The following is a 14,075-nucleotide window of genomic DNA, read 5'->3' on the forward strand; positions in this document are numbered from 1 at the left end:
CCGCAAGCATCTTACTATAAAGGCGTTCGACTGTAAATATTCTAAGAGAGCCTCGATGACTCGCTTCTTTGATATGTCCAGTCAATGGCCCAATAACACTTCCTCACTGCATAGCCTGTTGTTAATTGGCGCTAATGAAGAGATCGATGCCTGCCTTTCACAGTCATACTGGGGACAAGCAAAAAGTGTATGTGCTCTATTGTCTCGGGTACTTGGCACACATCACATTTTGACGAATCTGCACGAAGGATGCGATGCAATACTGTCGTGTTAGTCTGCCCCTTGATGCAATATGCTGAACACTGTACTGATGGTGTGGCTACTTTTAAAAATCACGGGAAGACAGTGTGCATTTACAAATGAAGTAGCACAGTTGATCCTCAAGTGCATGCAATGCATGGATGAAAAGCTCTAGAAAAGGTGGCCAACCTGAACCCAAACCAATTTCTTCCTTTCGGTTTTGCTAAGGATTGAAAAAGATCAGAGCGTTCCTTCCAGTACAGTTCCGGTTCGAGCAAAAATAAAGTTTGTTTTCCAGTTTATGTTTTTGGTTTAGTTCTGATTCGACACCCTTGCTCACCCACCTTGAGCTTGTTGATCATGGCCTCTTCGACATCCATGGACATGGACTGGCTGTGTATTAACCGCTTCGCAAGCATCTTTGCGTAAAACTGGAAAGAAACACAAAGCAAACACCAAGGTTACTGGAGCCTGCAGACACAATTTTACCTTACAGCTGCCACATTTTCTCATGAAGATTACGAAAGTTCATAATTGAAAGATCTGTCAAACGAAAATTAAAAAATAAATTATTGGGTCTCAAATTTACAAAGTAGGCTATTGAGAACACCACAGCGGAGGAGACTCCGCATTTATATGGACCACACAGGATTCCATAATGTGTGCCCAAAGTGTGGCACACACGCGTTTTTGCATTCCACCTCCGCCGAAATGTGGCCATGGTGACTGAGAACCAAACCCATGACCTTGTCTCCAGCAATACCACGCTAGAGCCACTGAGGCAAGTGAGAGATCTTTGAATAGAGAGCGTAACTATTGGGGGCACATTAGCAGGGTACTAGAGCTGACAGTTACCGGTATTCTAGTATGAGCAACAGCTAGGCCCTTTTGAGATGAACACAGAGTCACTGCTGAAATCTGTCAGTTGTGACAATATAAACCAAAATTACTGAGATTCCCACTACATTTAGGCTACTTCACAAGTTAATCTGCAAAACAAAGGCCAACAGGCTATGGTCAGTCCTTGCTAAAGAAGGCCACTCTTGTTTCCAGAAGGATCTTGTTTTACATCTTTCAGCCATCTCTAATGGCTGGTTGGTTGTTTACTGACAGTTGATTCTGAAGCTACTATTGCCCGATTAATTTAACGTTGTAAGGTGGTCTGTGTCATGAGATGCTCAAGCATGTATCACTGCTCTAATTTACACTCATCCAGAAGGTAACAGTTCCTCTTCCCCTAACCAGCACCGACTCTGCAAAGGTTTTTCGTGTGAGACACAACCTTTTCAAATAGCAACTTACTGCCTTTTAACAGAAAACATTAACGTTGAGACTGGCTGCTTGCTCCTTGATTTTGCCAAGGCTTGATCATGCTGCTCAGTACAGTCTCATTTGAAAACCATCAACACTCTGACTGTACTCGTTTACATGGCATGTCTTCCTTCCCATGGTTCTGCATAGGTTGTCATTTTCAAGCACACACTTCCATGCTCCAACCTTCAATCAGGCGTTGTCAGTCCACCTACTTTCAAGGGACTTTGTGGGTCTAGATTCGCTATGCACTGTGCGGCAGTGCTGAATTGTGCATGGTTTGATGGTGCAGCTTTGCTTGTTCTTTGTTCTAATGCTCTTTAATATACGCTTGAACCTCGTTAAAACAAAATATTATAATGCTGTGAGAAGGAGGGCTGCCCTTCCCACGGCATGTAAACCACAGCACTTAAGCCGAAATAATGGATATATTGAAGTAAATGTGATTCCCCTTGAAAACCCCATGGAGATCCAGTATTTAAAACCTTGTTTTAATGAAGTAAAATTGTCCTGCCAATGGATATAATGAATCAGATTAATATCCGAAACCAACAAATACTGACTGTTGCACACAGAGCATATTGCTTTCTGCTGTGTTCGGCACTTGTTTAGCGTGGCAGTTTAGAGTTCTCAAGTCGAATATGCCATCGAGAAACACTGTTTTTTTTCAGTGCCTCATGTAGCTGGGTGCATGGTGGCCAAGCACAGGCAGCATTTCTCTCTTACCTTACTGCACCTCTCTCTCTCACTGCATTGCATAGCTTGTGAAGCTAGGTGCACAGGCAGGCAAACCTTACAAAGTCACAAGCAAACCCTCCAAAATAGCCGTGCCTAGCTGTCCAGTGCCACATATTGATGGTGCTGCTTGCAAGCGGTGTGCTAAAAACCAGTGCCTCAACGTCTCTCTCACTGAGGTGCGCTGCACTGGCTAGCACAGCTAGGTGTGACCTCCGAGATTGCATCAGTGCAGTCTCGGAGGAGGCAACGAGCCAGCCAAACTGCGCCAGCCAAGCTATGCTGGTGCGGGGCCATGAGAGCGTGGTGGATCAGATAGTTTCACTCTCGTGCATCGAACGAGTCGGCATATATGGCTGACAGTGTTTCTGGCCCTGTTCCAAGCTCTGTCAGTCATATACTTCGACGGGTTTATGAAATTTCGTGAAAGTTATACTATCTCTGAAAGTCATGGAGGTCGCTCAAGAATACAGCCCCAGCTGCATAGTCGGGGCACTGTGTTGTGCGCCCCGTGCTGCTCAGGCCCAAGAAACTTTGTTTGCATTGCAGCTTGCTAGCCGTTCCCTTCGAGTGCGTCACCATTTTGCCGGTCTTGCAACAATATGCGCAAGCCAGGAGGAAAGCGGAAGCAAAAGATTATCACGTTGCAACAGAAAGCAGCTATTGTAAAGGCTCAGGTGCTAAGAAGTCCCATGTTTCAGAGGCCGGAGGTTCTTTTTCTGTTGTTTCATTTAAATTGCATCACTTACGCGGACACAGGGCAGTTCGGTGGGCTGCAGAGCCTTAGTCCTTTTTCTGCACATTTAAAGCTGAGAGCATGTACTGCGGTAAATGGCAATAATCGATATAAAGAAGTAATGGATGTAACAAAGTAATTTCGGCTTCCCCTTCAACTTCAGTATAATTAGGTTTTACTGTATTTCTTGTTTCGCTGAAAAAATGCTCCAGTGGAAATTATTGCTTGCTCATGTTTGTCATGGTAACATTTCTCTTGCTGTAGTGCTTCATCTCAAGCAGTTATGGAATACACACTAGCCTGCTCCCAAGCCTTGCACAACTCATTCGGCACTATCAATTGAAATGCCATGCAGGACCACTGCTATTAAATTCTCAGTGACTCAGTCATGGCAGCCAATAATGTGTGGGAAAGGAAGAAAAGAAACTGTGCTGACACCATTAATTATGACTGCAAATGTAAATGAACAGCTAAATGCTTCTTGAAGGCTATGTACTTTAATAAATGATTAATGCGCTTGAATGTGTATATATGTTGCAGTGAGGATACTTAGCTAGCTTTTGTTGTATCATTGCGTAATTCCATAAAAAACAGAACCGTTCATCATTAGCACATCTGTAAGAGCAGTATACGTGGCTACACATTTAGCTGACTCCCATAGTGAGCCTTGCGAGACTCCAAGGTCTGGTTGAATTATCTGAAATGTCGAATTAACAGACATGAACAAATAGCGGCAACCTGAACAAATTCAAATTTTTCATATTGCTTGAAGCATTCTGTTGTCCTCGACAGACTACTTAAATACAACATTACATTAACTACACGTCATCGTCAGTCAGTGGCCCACACCTCAAATTTGCCATCGGCACTGACAAAATCCTCAAAAGAGACATCGTCCAGGGCCAGTGTTGCCGTCTTTTTTCAAGGATGTCGCTAAAGCAAGGCAATGAAATCCTGAATTTTTGCTTAATTTTGCTCCTAAATTGCTAAAATTACGCAAACAAACTGTCAAGTTGTTTTGATATATAATGTAGGTATTCTTTAAACACTGTAATACAGTCAGTACCTGATATATAAAACTCCAACATATCAAATTATTCTTTATATCAAGCAGTTGTAAAATCCCCTTTGGAAATCCCTTCAAAAGTATAACAATTAGGGGTGTGCGAATATCTACATTTTCGAATACGGATCGACCACAAATACTTAGCATCGAATATCGAATCAAATATCAAATAATGATATGCACATGCTTTTATTAGCAAGCTGGTTTATTTTAACACATTTGAGCATTGTAATTACATTGCTATTGGTTAAAAAGAAATTAAACTAGTAAGCCGTTGTACTAAAGAATTGTGTATCTGGCTCATGTTAGCCATGGAAAATTGAATAATTTATGGTAGTTGTCTGTTATTGCCAACCTGTGGCTCATTATACTGCATCAGTGTCCCGTAAACTCAGAGGCATTTGACCCTGTACCAGTCACCACTCACCGCATTTGCTGTCAAGCAATAAGCCCCGGACTGGGGGTGGAACCTCCAAAAGAGTGCCCCGTCGCTTGTTCCCAAACCCATGCCCCTTGCTACTGAGATGCTGGCTTTCCTGCAGCACATCTCAGGTGTCTAGTGGCTAAGCGTGTCTTATAGGCCAAATTTTGCCAGCAGCATGAAACTATCACAAAATTCAGCACAAAAATTTTTTTTAATTTAAATTAATGATCTACCAATGCATGTATTATGTAACATTCGCATGTTTGCAGATGATTGTGTAATCTACCGCAAAGTTACTAACACATCTGATCACACACTCATCCACAACGATCTCAATAATGTACAAGAATGGTGTAATCGCTGGCTAATGAACCTAAATCCTAACAAATGTAAACTCGTGTCTTTCACTCGCAGCCATAACCCCCTCACATTTACACATTCCATTGCTGATGTTCCAACAGAATCAGTCCAATCATTCAAATACCTCAGTGTCATCCTATCTTGTGATCTGTCCTGGCGCTTGCACGCTGCTATCATCTCAGCTGCTAATAGATCACTGGGATTTCTTAGGCGACATCTGCGTCATACCCCACAACAAGTAAAAGCGCTGGCCTATAAATCATTTGTAAGATCGAAACTTGAATATGCATCTCCCATATGGAATCCGCATCAGATTTATATCATAAATGCACTTGAGGCTGTGCAAGATCGTGCTACTAGGTTCATTCAATCTTCATACGATATCAGCATTTCATCGATGAAAGCGCAATCTGGCTTGGAAACACTTTCTTTCCGTTGACAGGTTGCCATCCTCTCTCTCTTCCACTCATTTTTTTTCAGCTCCCTAAATCACCCACCGTACTCACGCCCCCTTCATACATATCTCATCGCACCGGTCATCCGCTTCAAGTTGCACGCGCACGTGCCCGGACCACCACTTTTCAAGCATCATTTTTTATTCGAGCATCAAGGGACTGGAACGGCCTTCCACATGCCATCGCAGCCATCACAAGCCCATCTGCCTTTATTGAAGCTGTTGTCACCCATATCTCAATCTGAACGCCTGTTTCTAATGTTTCACCCCTTATGTAATACCCCTCTAATGGGGTTTTTAAGGTAATAAAGTGAAGTGAAGTGAAGTGAAAATTCGACATACTCTCTTAGATCAGCCAGCAATATATTCAATTTGTTTTGAATATTCGTATCCAATGAAATATTGGAAAATTTTCGAATACCTAGTTTTTGAATTGAATAAGAATATTAAAAATATATTATTCGATAATATTCTAAAATTTTCAAATACCTAGTTTTCGAATTGAATAAGAAAATTAAAGATATCAGATTCGATAATATTCGAAATTTTCTAATATTTGCACATCCTCAATAACAATGTATATGCGTATTTCAAACTGCATTAACAGGGCTGCCCTTTCCCAGGCGTATAAACCTTCAGATACCCCAAAGCTTTTGCTATAAATCATGTGCGTCTCAAAGAGCAGCTAGGGGGCAACAAATATGCCCCGTATCTCGTTTGCACGAAAACACATTCCCTTTGCATCGCCACGTTTGTATTGGCAGCGAAAGTCCGACCACCACCAAGCAATACAAAAACAGACGAAAAAGACAAAGAAAGCCATTTGCTTTAAAATGTGCTGCTGACCTTCTGGAAGACGTCCTTGTCGTCAATGTACTTGAACACGGTGATGGACTGGGTGAGCTTGTCCTCTACTTCCGACTCCGAGATGCCCTTGGCACTTTTCTTCAGCAGCGCATCGCAGTACTTAGCCAGCTGCCATTAATGGAAGAGCGAGAAAGGGGAAGGCATCAATTGTTGATCTCTTCACCATGTCGCTACATGGTTGTGCGATACAATGAGCAGGATGTACAAGTGTCATTGCTTCCCTTAAACAAAACGCCCCTAAAAATTAGCACTGTGCCAGCTTTTTCTCTAAGTACAAGTTCTAGTTGCGATACACTGATCACCTTCATGACATGCAGACAAGCTTAAATCACAACCTTAATTTACATCAACGCCTAATTTTCACCTGTGTAAAATTCGAAAGTTGACAGTTGGGTGTTCAAAGAGTACTAATATATGCATATGGTGAAATAAATTTCATAGGGCCAAAGTATGCAATTACCTGCCAATTATATAAAAGCTGTTAGAAACTTTAAACTAACATATAAAGATGTTTAACTGAGCAAGCGTCACATGCAATGCTCTACCGATTATACTACCAGTATTTACTTCCGACACTGTTTTGCCACATAATCACTATGTACTTATTATCTTGCCTGTATTTCCTTTGACATTGTTTTACCAAATAGTTATTGCGTAGTCATCTTGATACATCAGTCTTGCTTCCTCCGTGCTTTACATGTATAAACGGTACTATGTTGATTCAGCAGCCAGCCTTCTAGCTATCAGTCCAACTAGTCTTGCATTAACATACCCAATTCAGTGCAAATGACGTGTTCAATTGGTTGACTTACCTAAAATGTCTGGCTAGCTTTATGCCTTCTTCTTTTTTTTGCAGACAGCTGCTAACCCAACAGAGTGAAACCCCAGTTATCAGTCTCCCGATTTTGTGATGTCCCCAGTTTTGTGACAGATTAGTGTAGTCGCGGCAAACTCCTCTAGAGACAATGCATTAAAAACCTCCTTCACACAACACGGGATCATGCACATTCCATCTCTTGCGACGACCCACACGAACCCCTAATGGTGGATGCATGATGTGCTACATAGCACATCCGTGAATCAAAGAAAGTCTATAAGAAACTGGCTGATCTTTTTAAAAGTGTGTAGGTGAGGCTAGTAAAAAACAATGTTTTAGCATGCTGGCGGGTGCGGATCCTGGTTCCCCATGATATGCTAAATTACTCCAACAAAGCGTGATTTGCAGCTGCACTGCAGTATTCTTTTAGCATTTGCTTTTCTGGCGGTTTTGGTTTCAGAGTCCTGCAGAGTACAGTTAAACCTCAATGTAACAAAGTAGGTAAAATCGGCAATTTGCTCCATTATATCGAAATTTCGTTGTACTGAAATTTGACGTTTTATGCAAATAAGAACAGTTGTAGATCCGATTTTTCTTACATGCAAAGGGGCTGCAGAATTTTCCTAATTATCGGGCAATCGAAAAAAGCAAATTTGACTGAGAAAACAATTCATTTTGATGAATTTGGGAGTTGGCGACGAATGATATAGTTTTATGTAACATTGACGATATGTTCACATAGGCGGTACGAATTAAGCGAAGCCAGCCACGCTTTCGCATGCACTCTGCCCGCGCTGGGGCGACACTATCATGAAAAGCGTTGGCAGCGGGGAGCGAATGCTTCGTCGGCCTCTCGCTCCAACAGGTCCCCGAAACTCCAGATTAGGCAACCTTCAATACCAAACGTGTGGCAAGGCAGCTTACACGATGCCATGCCTTCTTGGCATGCCCACTCTTTCCACACGCGGCAGATTACTTATAAAGCAGGGTGCACGGCGGCATATGCCCTCAGCTGCGCTTACAGCCAAGCGCAACCATGGCTGAGAAGTGTGCTAGAAATCACGATGCACACGAACTTACCCCTGTGCCCCGCCCTTAATTTCCAAATCTATACCAGTGCTCGCCGGCAATGTTGTGCATTGCCGAGGATCAGCAGGCAGATAAGCCATCTTCCATATCGGCAGCAAGTCAAATGAGGCTAAAAAAACCATGTGGCTAGGAACGACTTCAACGCAACCAGCAAAGAAGAGCACAAGTGGCTTAATTTGTTAGCAGAACTGCACTGCATGAGGGGCCATAGAGCAATCTGAGAGCAGTGCCCAGGGCTGTTAGCGCTGCCAGCAAAGATGGTATGGTCCATTTGTGTTTCGGAGGGTGGCCCGATATAGAGCTATCAGTGCAGCCCATTTGTGTTCGGAGGGGTGGAAGGGCGACAGAGATAGGTGTGCAGTAGCATGAATTTCTTTTTTATTTTTTTCTCTTCTAGGACTTCACATTACATTACCCAGTAGCCAGAATTCATTGTCATAACCAATAATGCAGCATGGGGGCATTGTATTAAGTGAGTTATTTAACACATAGAAAACAGAGAAGTTGATGGTGCAGCAGCTTTTCATTATTATAACCGATAAATTGTTAAAACCGGTATCATTATAAGTAGGTTGGACTGTATAACAAAATGGGTTTCTCACGATTTCAATACAGTCAAGGTCTGATTTGTTGGACACCCGATTTTTCGGACATGCTCGATAATTCGGCTGCCTTTGCGGCACTGCCATGTGCCCCATAGAATCAACGTATAAGAACATCAGCAATTTCGGAAGCAAAGAACATTCGCCGTCTGGTTCTCCAGACTTTTTGCCATGATCGCATGTCCGAAACGGCATTAATCGCATCGCGGCCACCATTTTGATTACCTAACTCCCTCGAACCGGTGCTCTCGCACGCAGATCCGCTGGCAGCCGTAGCCACAACGCGGCAATGCTAGGCCTAGTTACTTTGATGTTCTCTACCAAGCTTCTTGCTGTTCAGTCCTGTGTTTTTCATCGAAACAATTCGCCGCTGTTAGCAATGGCGCCGACTCCATCTTTGTAATCCTCGCTAATGGCTTCGGATCGCGGAAAGCATGGCGCGTTGCATAATGCCAGTTCCCAAAAGGAAGCTTCGCCTCTCTACAGCAGCGTTACGCGGTGAAGCATACGAACAGTGGGAAGGGGCAATTGTCACGGGACACTGTATGTAATCCTTAATTATACACGCGTGCAGCCAATCACAGTACACAGTACGCACTCTTATCACAGTACGATCACGAATATGCCTAATAGGTGTACTGGCAGGCTTTAAGAGCTGTTTTGGACGTGCACGTGGTGATTTTAGCCCTTAGCGGGACTCAGGGGAATGCATTAATTTTTTTGGACGGCCCAATTTTTTGGACGTTTTCGCGGCCCCTAAGGAGTCTGAAATATCGGACGTTGACTATATAATTAAATTTTACTGCTGCCACAATTAAACACTGGGACAATAAATGGAAGCTTCCCTGGACGCATGTGGTCAAATGGTTGAATTACAAACAGCTGCTTGCAAACGCACCTCTCAAATTGTGCACCGTGCTACCAAGAGCATACGCTGAAACGGAGCAGCGTGATCTTCCATCCGTATAAAGTCTAAGTGCGACAAGATCCTATCTCGCCCCACGCGCGATTGCAATCGCACTTTAGATGCAATTGAAAGTGTACAAGGGTGAGCCAAGAAAGGTGGTGGCTTGACGAGACCCAAATTTTACACTGCGCGAGGAAGACGGGACATGAACAGAAACATGGACACACACACAAGAGCTGTCTTCCCAAGCAAGCAAGGAGAAAGCGGGGAGAGGAGTGAGCTTGCATTGAGCAATCAAGCATGTGAGTGAGAGGAGAGGGGGGTGGGGGGAGGGTACAGGTTCGTGCGTAATCCTGCTTTTCTAGCACAGTTGTGGCTATGCATGGCTGAGCGCATACGCAGCCAGTGCATGCCTTGTGTTAGAGGTAATCCGCCGCGTGTACAAAGAATGGGTGTGCCGAGAAGGCGTGGCCTCGTGTGCGACGTCTTCCTGCGCATTTACTACTGGAGGATATGTAACCTCATGTTCGGGAGATGCGTTGCAACAAGATGCACACGAAGCATTCATGCCCCACTGCTAGTGTTTTTCCATGATAGCGCCGTCCCAATGCGGGCAACACCCGCCGAGGTGGAGTGGGTGCGAAAGCACTTCACTTCGTACCACCAATTTCATGTGAAGATATCGTCAACACAGCACGAAACTGTGAAAGCATGGAATATCTCATAGCCGACTCTCAAATTCAACAAAATGAATTTCTTTCTCATTCAAATTTGCTTTTTCCGATTGCCTGATAAGTCGGAAAATTTTTGCAGCTCCTTTTGTGCAAATCGATCAGCCTGTGTACTTATTTGCATAGAAGAGCAAATTTCAACATAACAATACTTTAATATAACAAAGAAAGTTGCCGATTTTACCAACTTCATTAAATTGAGGTTTAACTGTATCACAAAATGCAAAAAAATTTGCCTGGTGCAGTGGACACAGGCCACATTTTATGTATGTAGGTTTCGAACAATGTGCAACAGACAAGCACATACCTGTAGTGCACAGCCCAAGATTATGAAGAGGGCAAGGAGGAGGCTAAGTAGCAACAGAAATATTTCCACGACGCACAAGAATAATAAATCTGCTGAGCACGAGGTCGCGGAATCGAATCCCGGCCACGGCGGCCGCATTTCGATGGGGGCGAAATGCGAAAACACCCGTGTACTTAGATTTAGGTGCACGTTAAAGAACCCCAGGTGGTCGAAATTTCCGGAGTCCTCCACTACAGCGTGCCTCATAATCAGAAAGTGGTTTTGGCACGTAAAATCCCATAATCTAATTTTTTTTAAGAATAATAAATCAACAGGAACATAAAGGCTTAAAGAAACAGTTTTGCAAAAAAGAAAAGTTATCTGCCATACAGCATAAGAAGCCACAGAGCACCTATTATTGCCAGTGAGAATGTACACAAACAGGCAGAACCCAGAACAAAACTAAAACAACCGTGCTAGCCGTGCTTCCTGAACCCTTTGCCGCAGCCACAGATCAGGATAGGCTGAGCATGGCTTCAGAGGCAAGCAAAAGAGCAAATTTCAGGAGCCACAAATATGTGTGACATATCGATTTCATATCTTAATGTCATTTGGCACTCACCACCAGTGCATACCATAACGGTTCTCCCTGCCATATCGAGCAATTCCATTAGGTTTCTGGCCATGCAGCAGTAGCAGGCTCCACTGCGTGCCAATAGAACATGCTACTAACTTTCCATTGGCTTAAATTTAGCCAAAAAGGTTGGTTTGCGACATCTTTCAAGGCAAAGAAAAGGAAATGGACTTGTCACTGACCAGCTCTGGAGACCGACAGGGCTGCCTTGTTGTGCCGCGATTGTTGATAATGGTGGCACATGCCTGCAAGTAAAAAAAACAAAGAGAGAGAGAAAGAGAGAGAAGGGAATTTGTTAAAAGCAAGGTGGAAAGGTTTTTCTGAGCTTGTGCACTCTAACTTGTTGCTTTGCACTCAGGAAGGGAATGAAAGAGGGATGGAAAATGATCACGACAAGAACAGTGGTACACGAGTGTGCATGAGTAACGGTGGCACATCTTTAAAGCCCAAAGTCCAGCCCAGCTTTGTGGTAAAATTGTGAAATAGGCTGTACTGCCATTACAGCACAGGTGAGGCCGACAACTAAGCTTCTCCGAGAATCATTTGGCAGCGAAACTCGGGGAGTAGAAAAAGTCAATGTCTGTCACTCCCACATGTACAGTGGGCACATGCAAAATCTGCGTGCTAGTGTTGCGTAGTGCGTGCAAGGAGGTACACGATACACTGTCGACAGTGAACATGATGGTTTGTTCGCACGCAACAATGCTCACCTTGTCCAGTGCTCCTACAAACTGCTGGTCCCCTTGAAAGACCTCCTTCACCATGTCCTACAAGAGCAGAAAAACATAAAAGAACTCTAGCGGCACTTGAGCTGCAATTATGCTAACGTCTCAAATATAATTTACAGTGTGATGAGCAGTGCAAATATTGTGCGGTCTGTCAAAGTTATAGCAGAGTCCCTTGATGTAATTTTTTTTTTTTACGGTCATAAAAATTTCATGGACGAGCTTATGCCACCTAAAGCCACTGCGACACAACATAGTAACCACAGAACGGGTGCCATCGAATGGAGGGAGCATTTGTACACATGTGCTCACACAATCTCTAAACCACATTAAGGCATATATTTTACACGGAAAGAGGCATTTATTTTGAAGGTACAGCATTAGTAGCTTTAGATTTAAGGGGCGACACTGCTATTGTAATAATGTTAACAATTTTTTTTCATCAATATTAATGAAACTTTGCAGTCTTATTAAGATTTTTGTGCTGATTTCAAATATGTAATGAGTTTTACTGTAGCTCAATTAGTTGCTACGATAATGAACGCTTCACTTCCACTGTTTCAGGCCAAAATGGAAAATGAATGGCACAATAAAAACAATTTCTAAGGCATGGTTAGACAGCATAAAGAGTAAGGAATGGGGGATAGCAAGCATTTTTCTTTTATATGACCATTACTAGATATATTACAGCCCATAGAATACAAACCCACAACATGTGGCAACCATGTGGCAGAAAATTTTGCAAAATGATTAATTTCCAAAGCGAAAAAAAAAAAGATCACTTGCTACACTTCACGAAGTATACAAAAAAAAAAAATTCAGTTCTCCCTGTTCTTTGTGTTGAGATATCGAGACCTGAATATTTGACGGAGCCCAAAATTTGTGTTTTCAGAAAAGTACAAAGAACAAAGCATTAAATATGAGGGGACATGGCATCCAGAACAAACATCTTTGTTATTCACTCTAGACACATCAAACTTCCAGGACACATCCAATCTTGTGTGCTGATTACAAATATGCAATTAGATTTTTTTTTTTAAATGAATAACAAAAAATGATGTTAAATTTCTTCTTGTGTTCCATGAACATCGATGTTTCTGTGCAATTTTGGGCTCCTTTCTCACTGTCTGCCCTGACAAAATAATTTTTCTCTGACACTTAGGCTGTGTTTTTGGGCGAATTGTTTTGATACGGTATAGATTAGACAATATAGATGCCGAAAGATGTAGTTCCCAAAAATCGATTATTTTAACGATTTCCGGTTTTTAAGACCCGTGTCCCCTCATAAAAACCTTTGCCACTTGAAGGCATGTACTGAATGCACTGTTTCTCGTGTTATAACACCGGAAACATTTGAGCTGTATGCAAACATGCACGCAACTTGGCTTCCTTTGACAAATAATTTCACCACAGTTTCCCCATAAGGCACTTCTTCTGGCCTGCCTGTGTGCTTTTTATTGTTGGAAGCAGTACCGTAGCGAAAGCAGCTTCTTTCTTTTTGCTCCATCCATTCTTTTTTTTTTTATTCAACTTTCTCCTTATACTTTCTGCCTCTTTTTCAAAGTAGGTATGCATTATGGTTCTCCTGGTGGCAATAGTCAGTATGCTGCTTCTTCGCAATTCTTTCTTTCTCTGTTTAATTTGCATATAACATTGAGTGAGGAAAGAGTGAAAACCACACGAGCTGCACACAGCCCCGACTGCAGGCCACAAGTCTGAGATCACTTGTGCAAAGCACCTACTCTGCTGGCTTATGAAGTACAGTACCGCGACAGTCCTGTGGCAGTGATTTGCTTAGTTTGAGCTGTCCATCTGCAGAGCATTCGGTTCAAAGCTGCTGCATGCAAACTAGACAAAACCATATGAAGTCAAAAACGGTTATGTTCAATCATCACAAACGCCTTGACAACCGGATAATGAAGAAGTTGGGCAATACATCTCGCTGAAAGCTTAAGGATGCAGTGGCTAATATACCACCACGCCACAAAAAGAAATACAGTAAAATCTTGTTACTACGAACACCACATTAACAAACTTTTCAGATTTACAAATTTTTTTAAAATCTCTGCCACAATGCCTATATTTTCAATG

The 14,075-nt window shown here is 42.7% G+C and overlaps 1 protein-coding gene across 1 annotated transcript in view; it reads right to left on the bottom strand.

Moving 5' to 3' along the window:
* The window catches only part of Cul2 (cullin 2), a 64,075-nt gene that overhangs the window by 24,184 nt on the left and 25,816 nt on the right, over window positions 1-14,075 (bottom strand). Inside the window, exons 8-11 of the mRNA XM_072286560.1 lie at window positions 11,970-12,026; window positions 11,442-11,504; window positions 6,173-6,301; window positions 585-671 (exon numbers count right to left, since the gene is read on the bottom strand). Coding sequence (XP_072142661.1) covers window positions 585-671; window positions 6,173-6,301; window positions 11,442-11,504; window positions 11,970-12,026 — 336 coding nt within the window. The remainder of the gene's footprint in view (window positions 1-584; window positions 672-6,172; window positions 6,302-11,441; window positions 11,505-11,969; window positions 12,027-14,075) is intronic.

The sequence above is a fragment of the Dermacentor andersoni genome, chromosome 2 (assembly GCF_023375885.2).
Source record: "Dermacentor andersoni chromosome 2, qqDerAnde1_hic_scaffold, whole genome shotgun sequence".
Lineage (NCBI taxonomy): Eukaryota > Metazoa > Arthropoda > Arachnida > Ixodida > Ixodidae > Dermacentor > Dermacentor andersoni.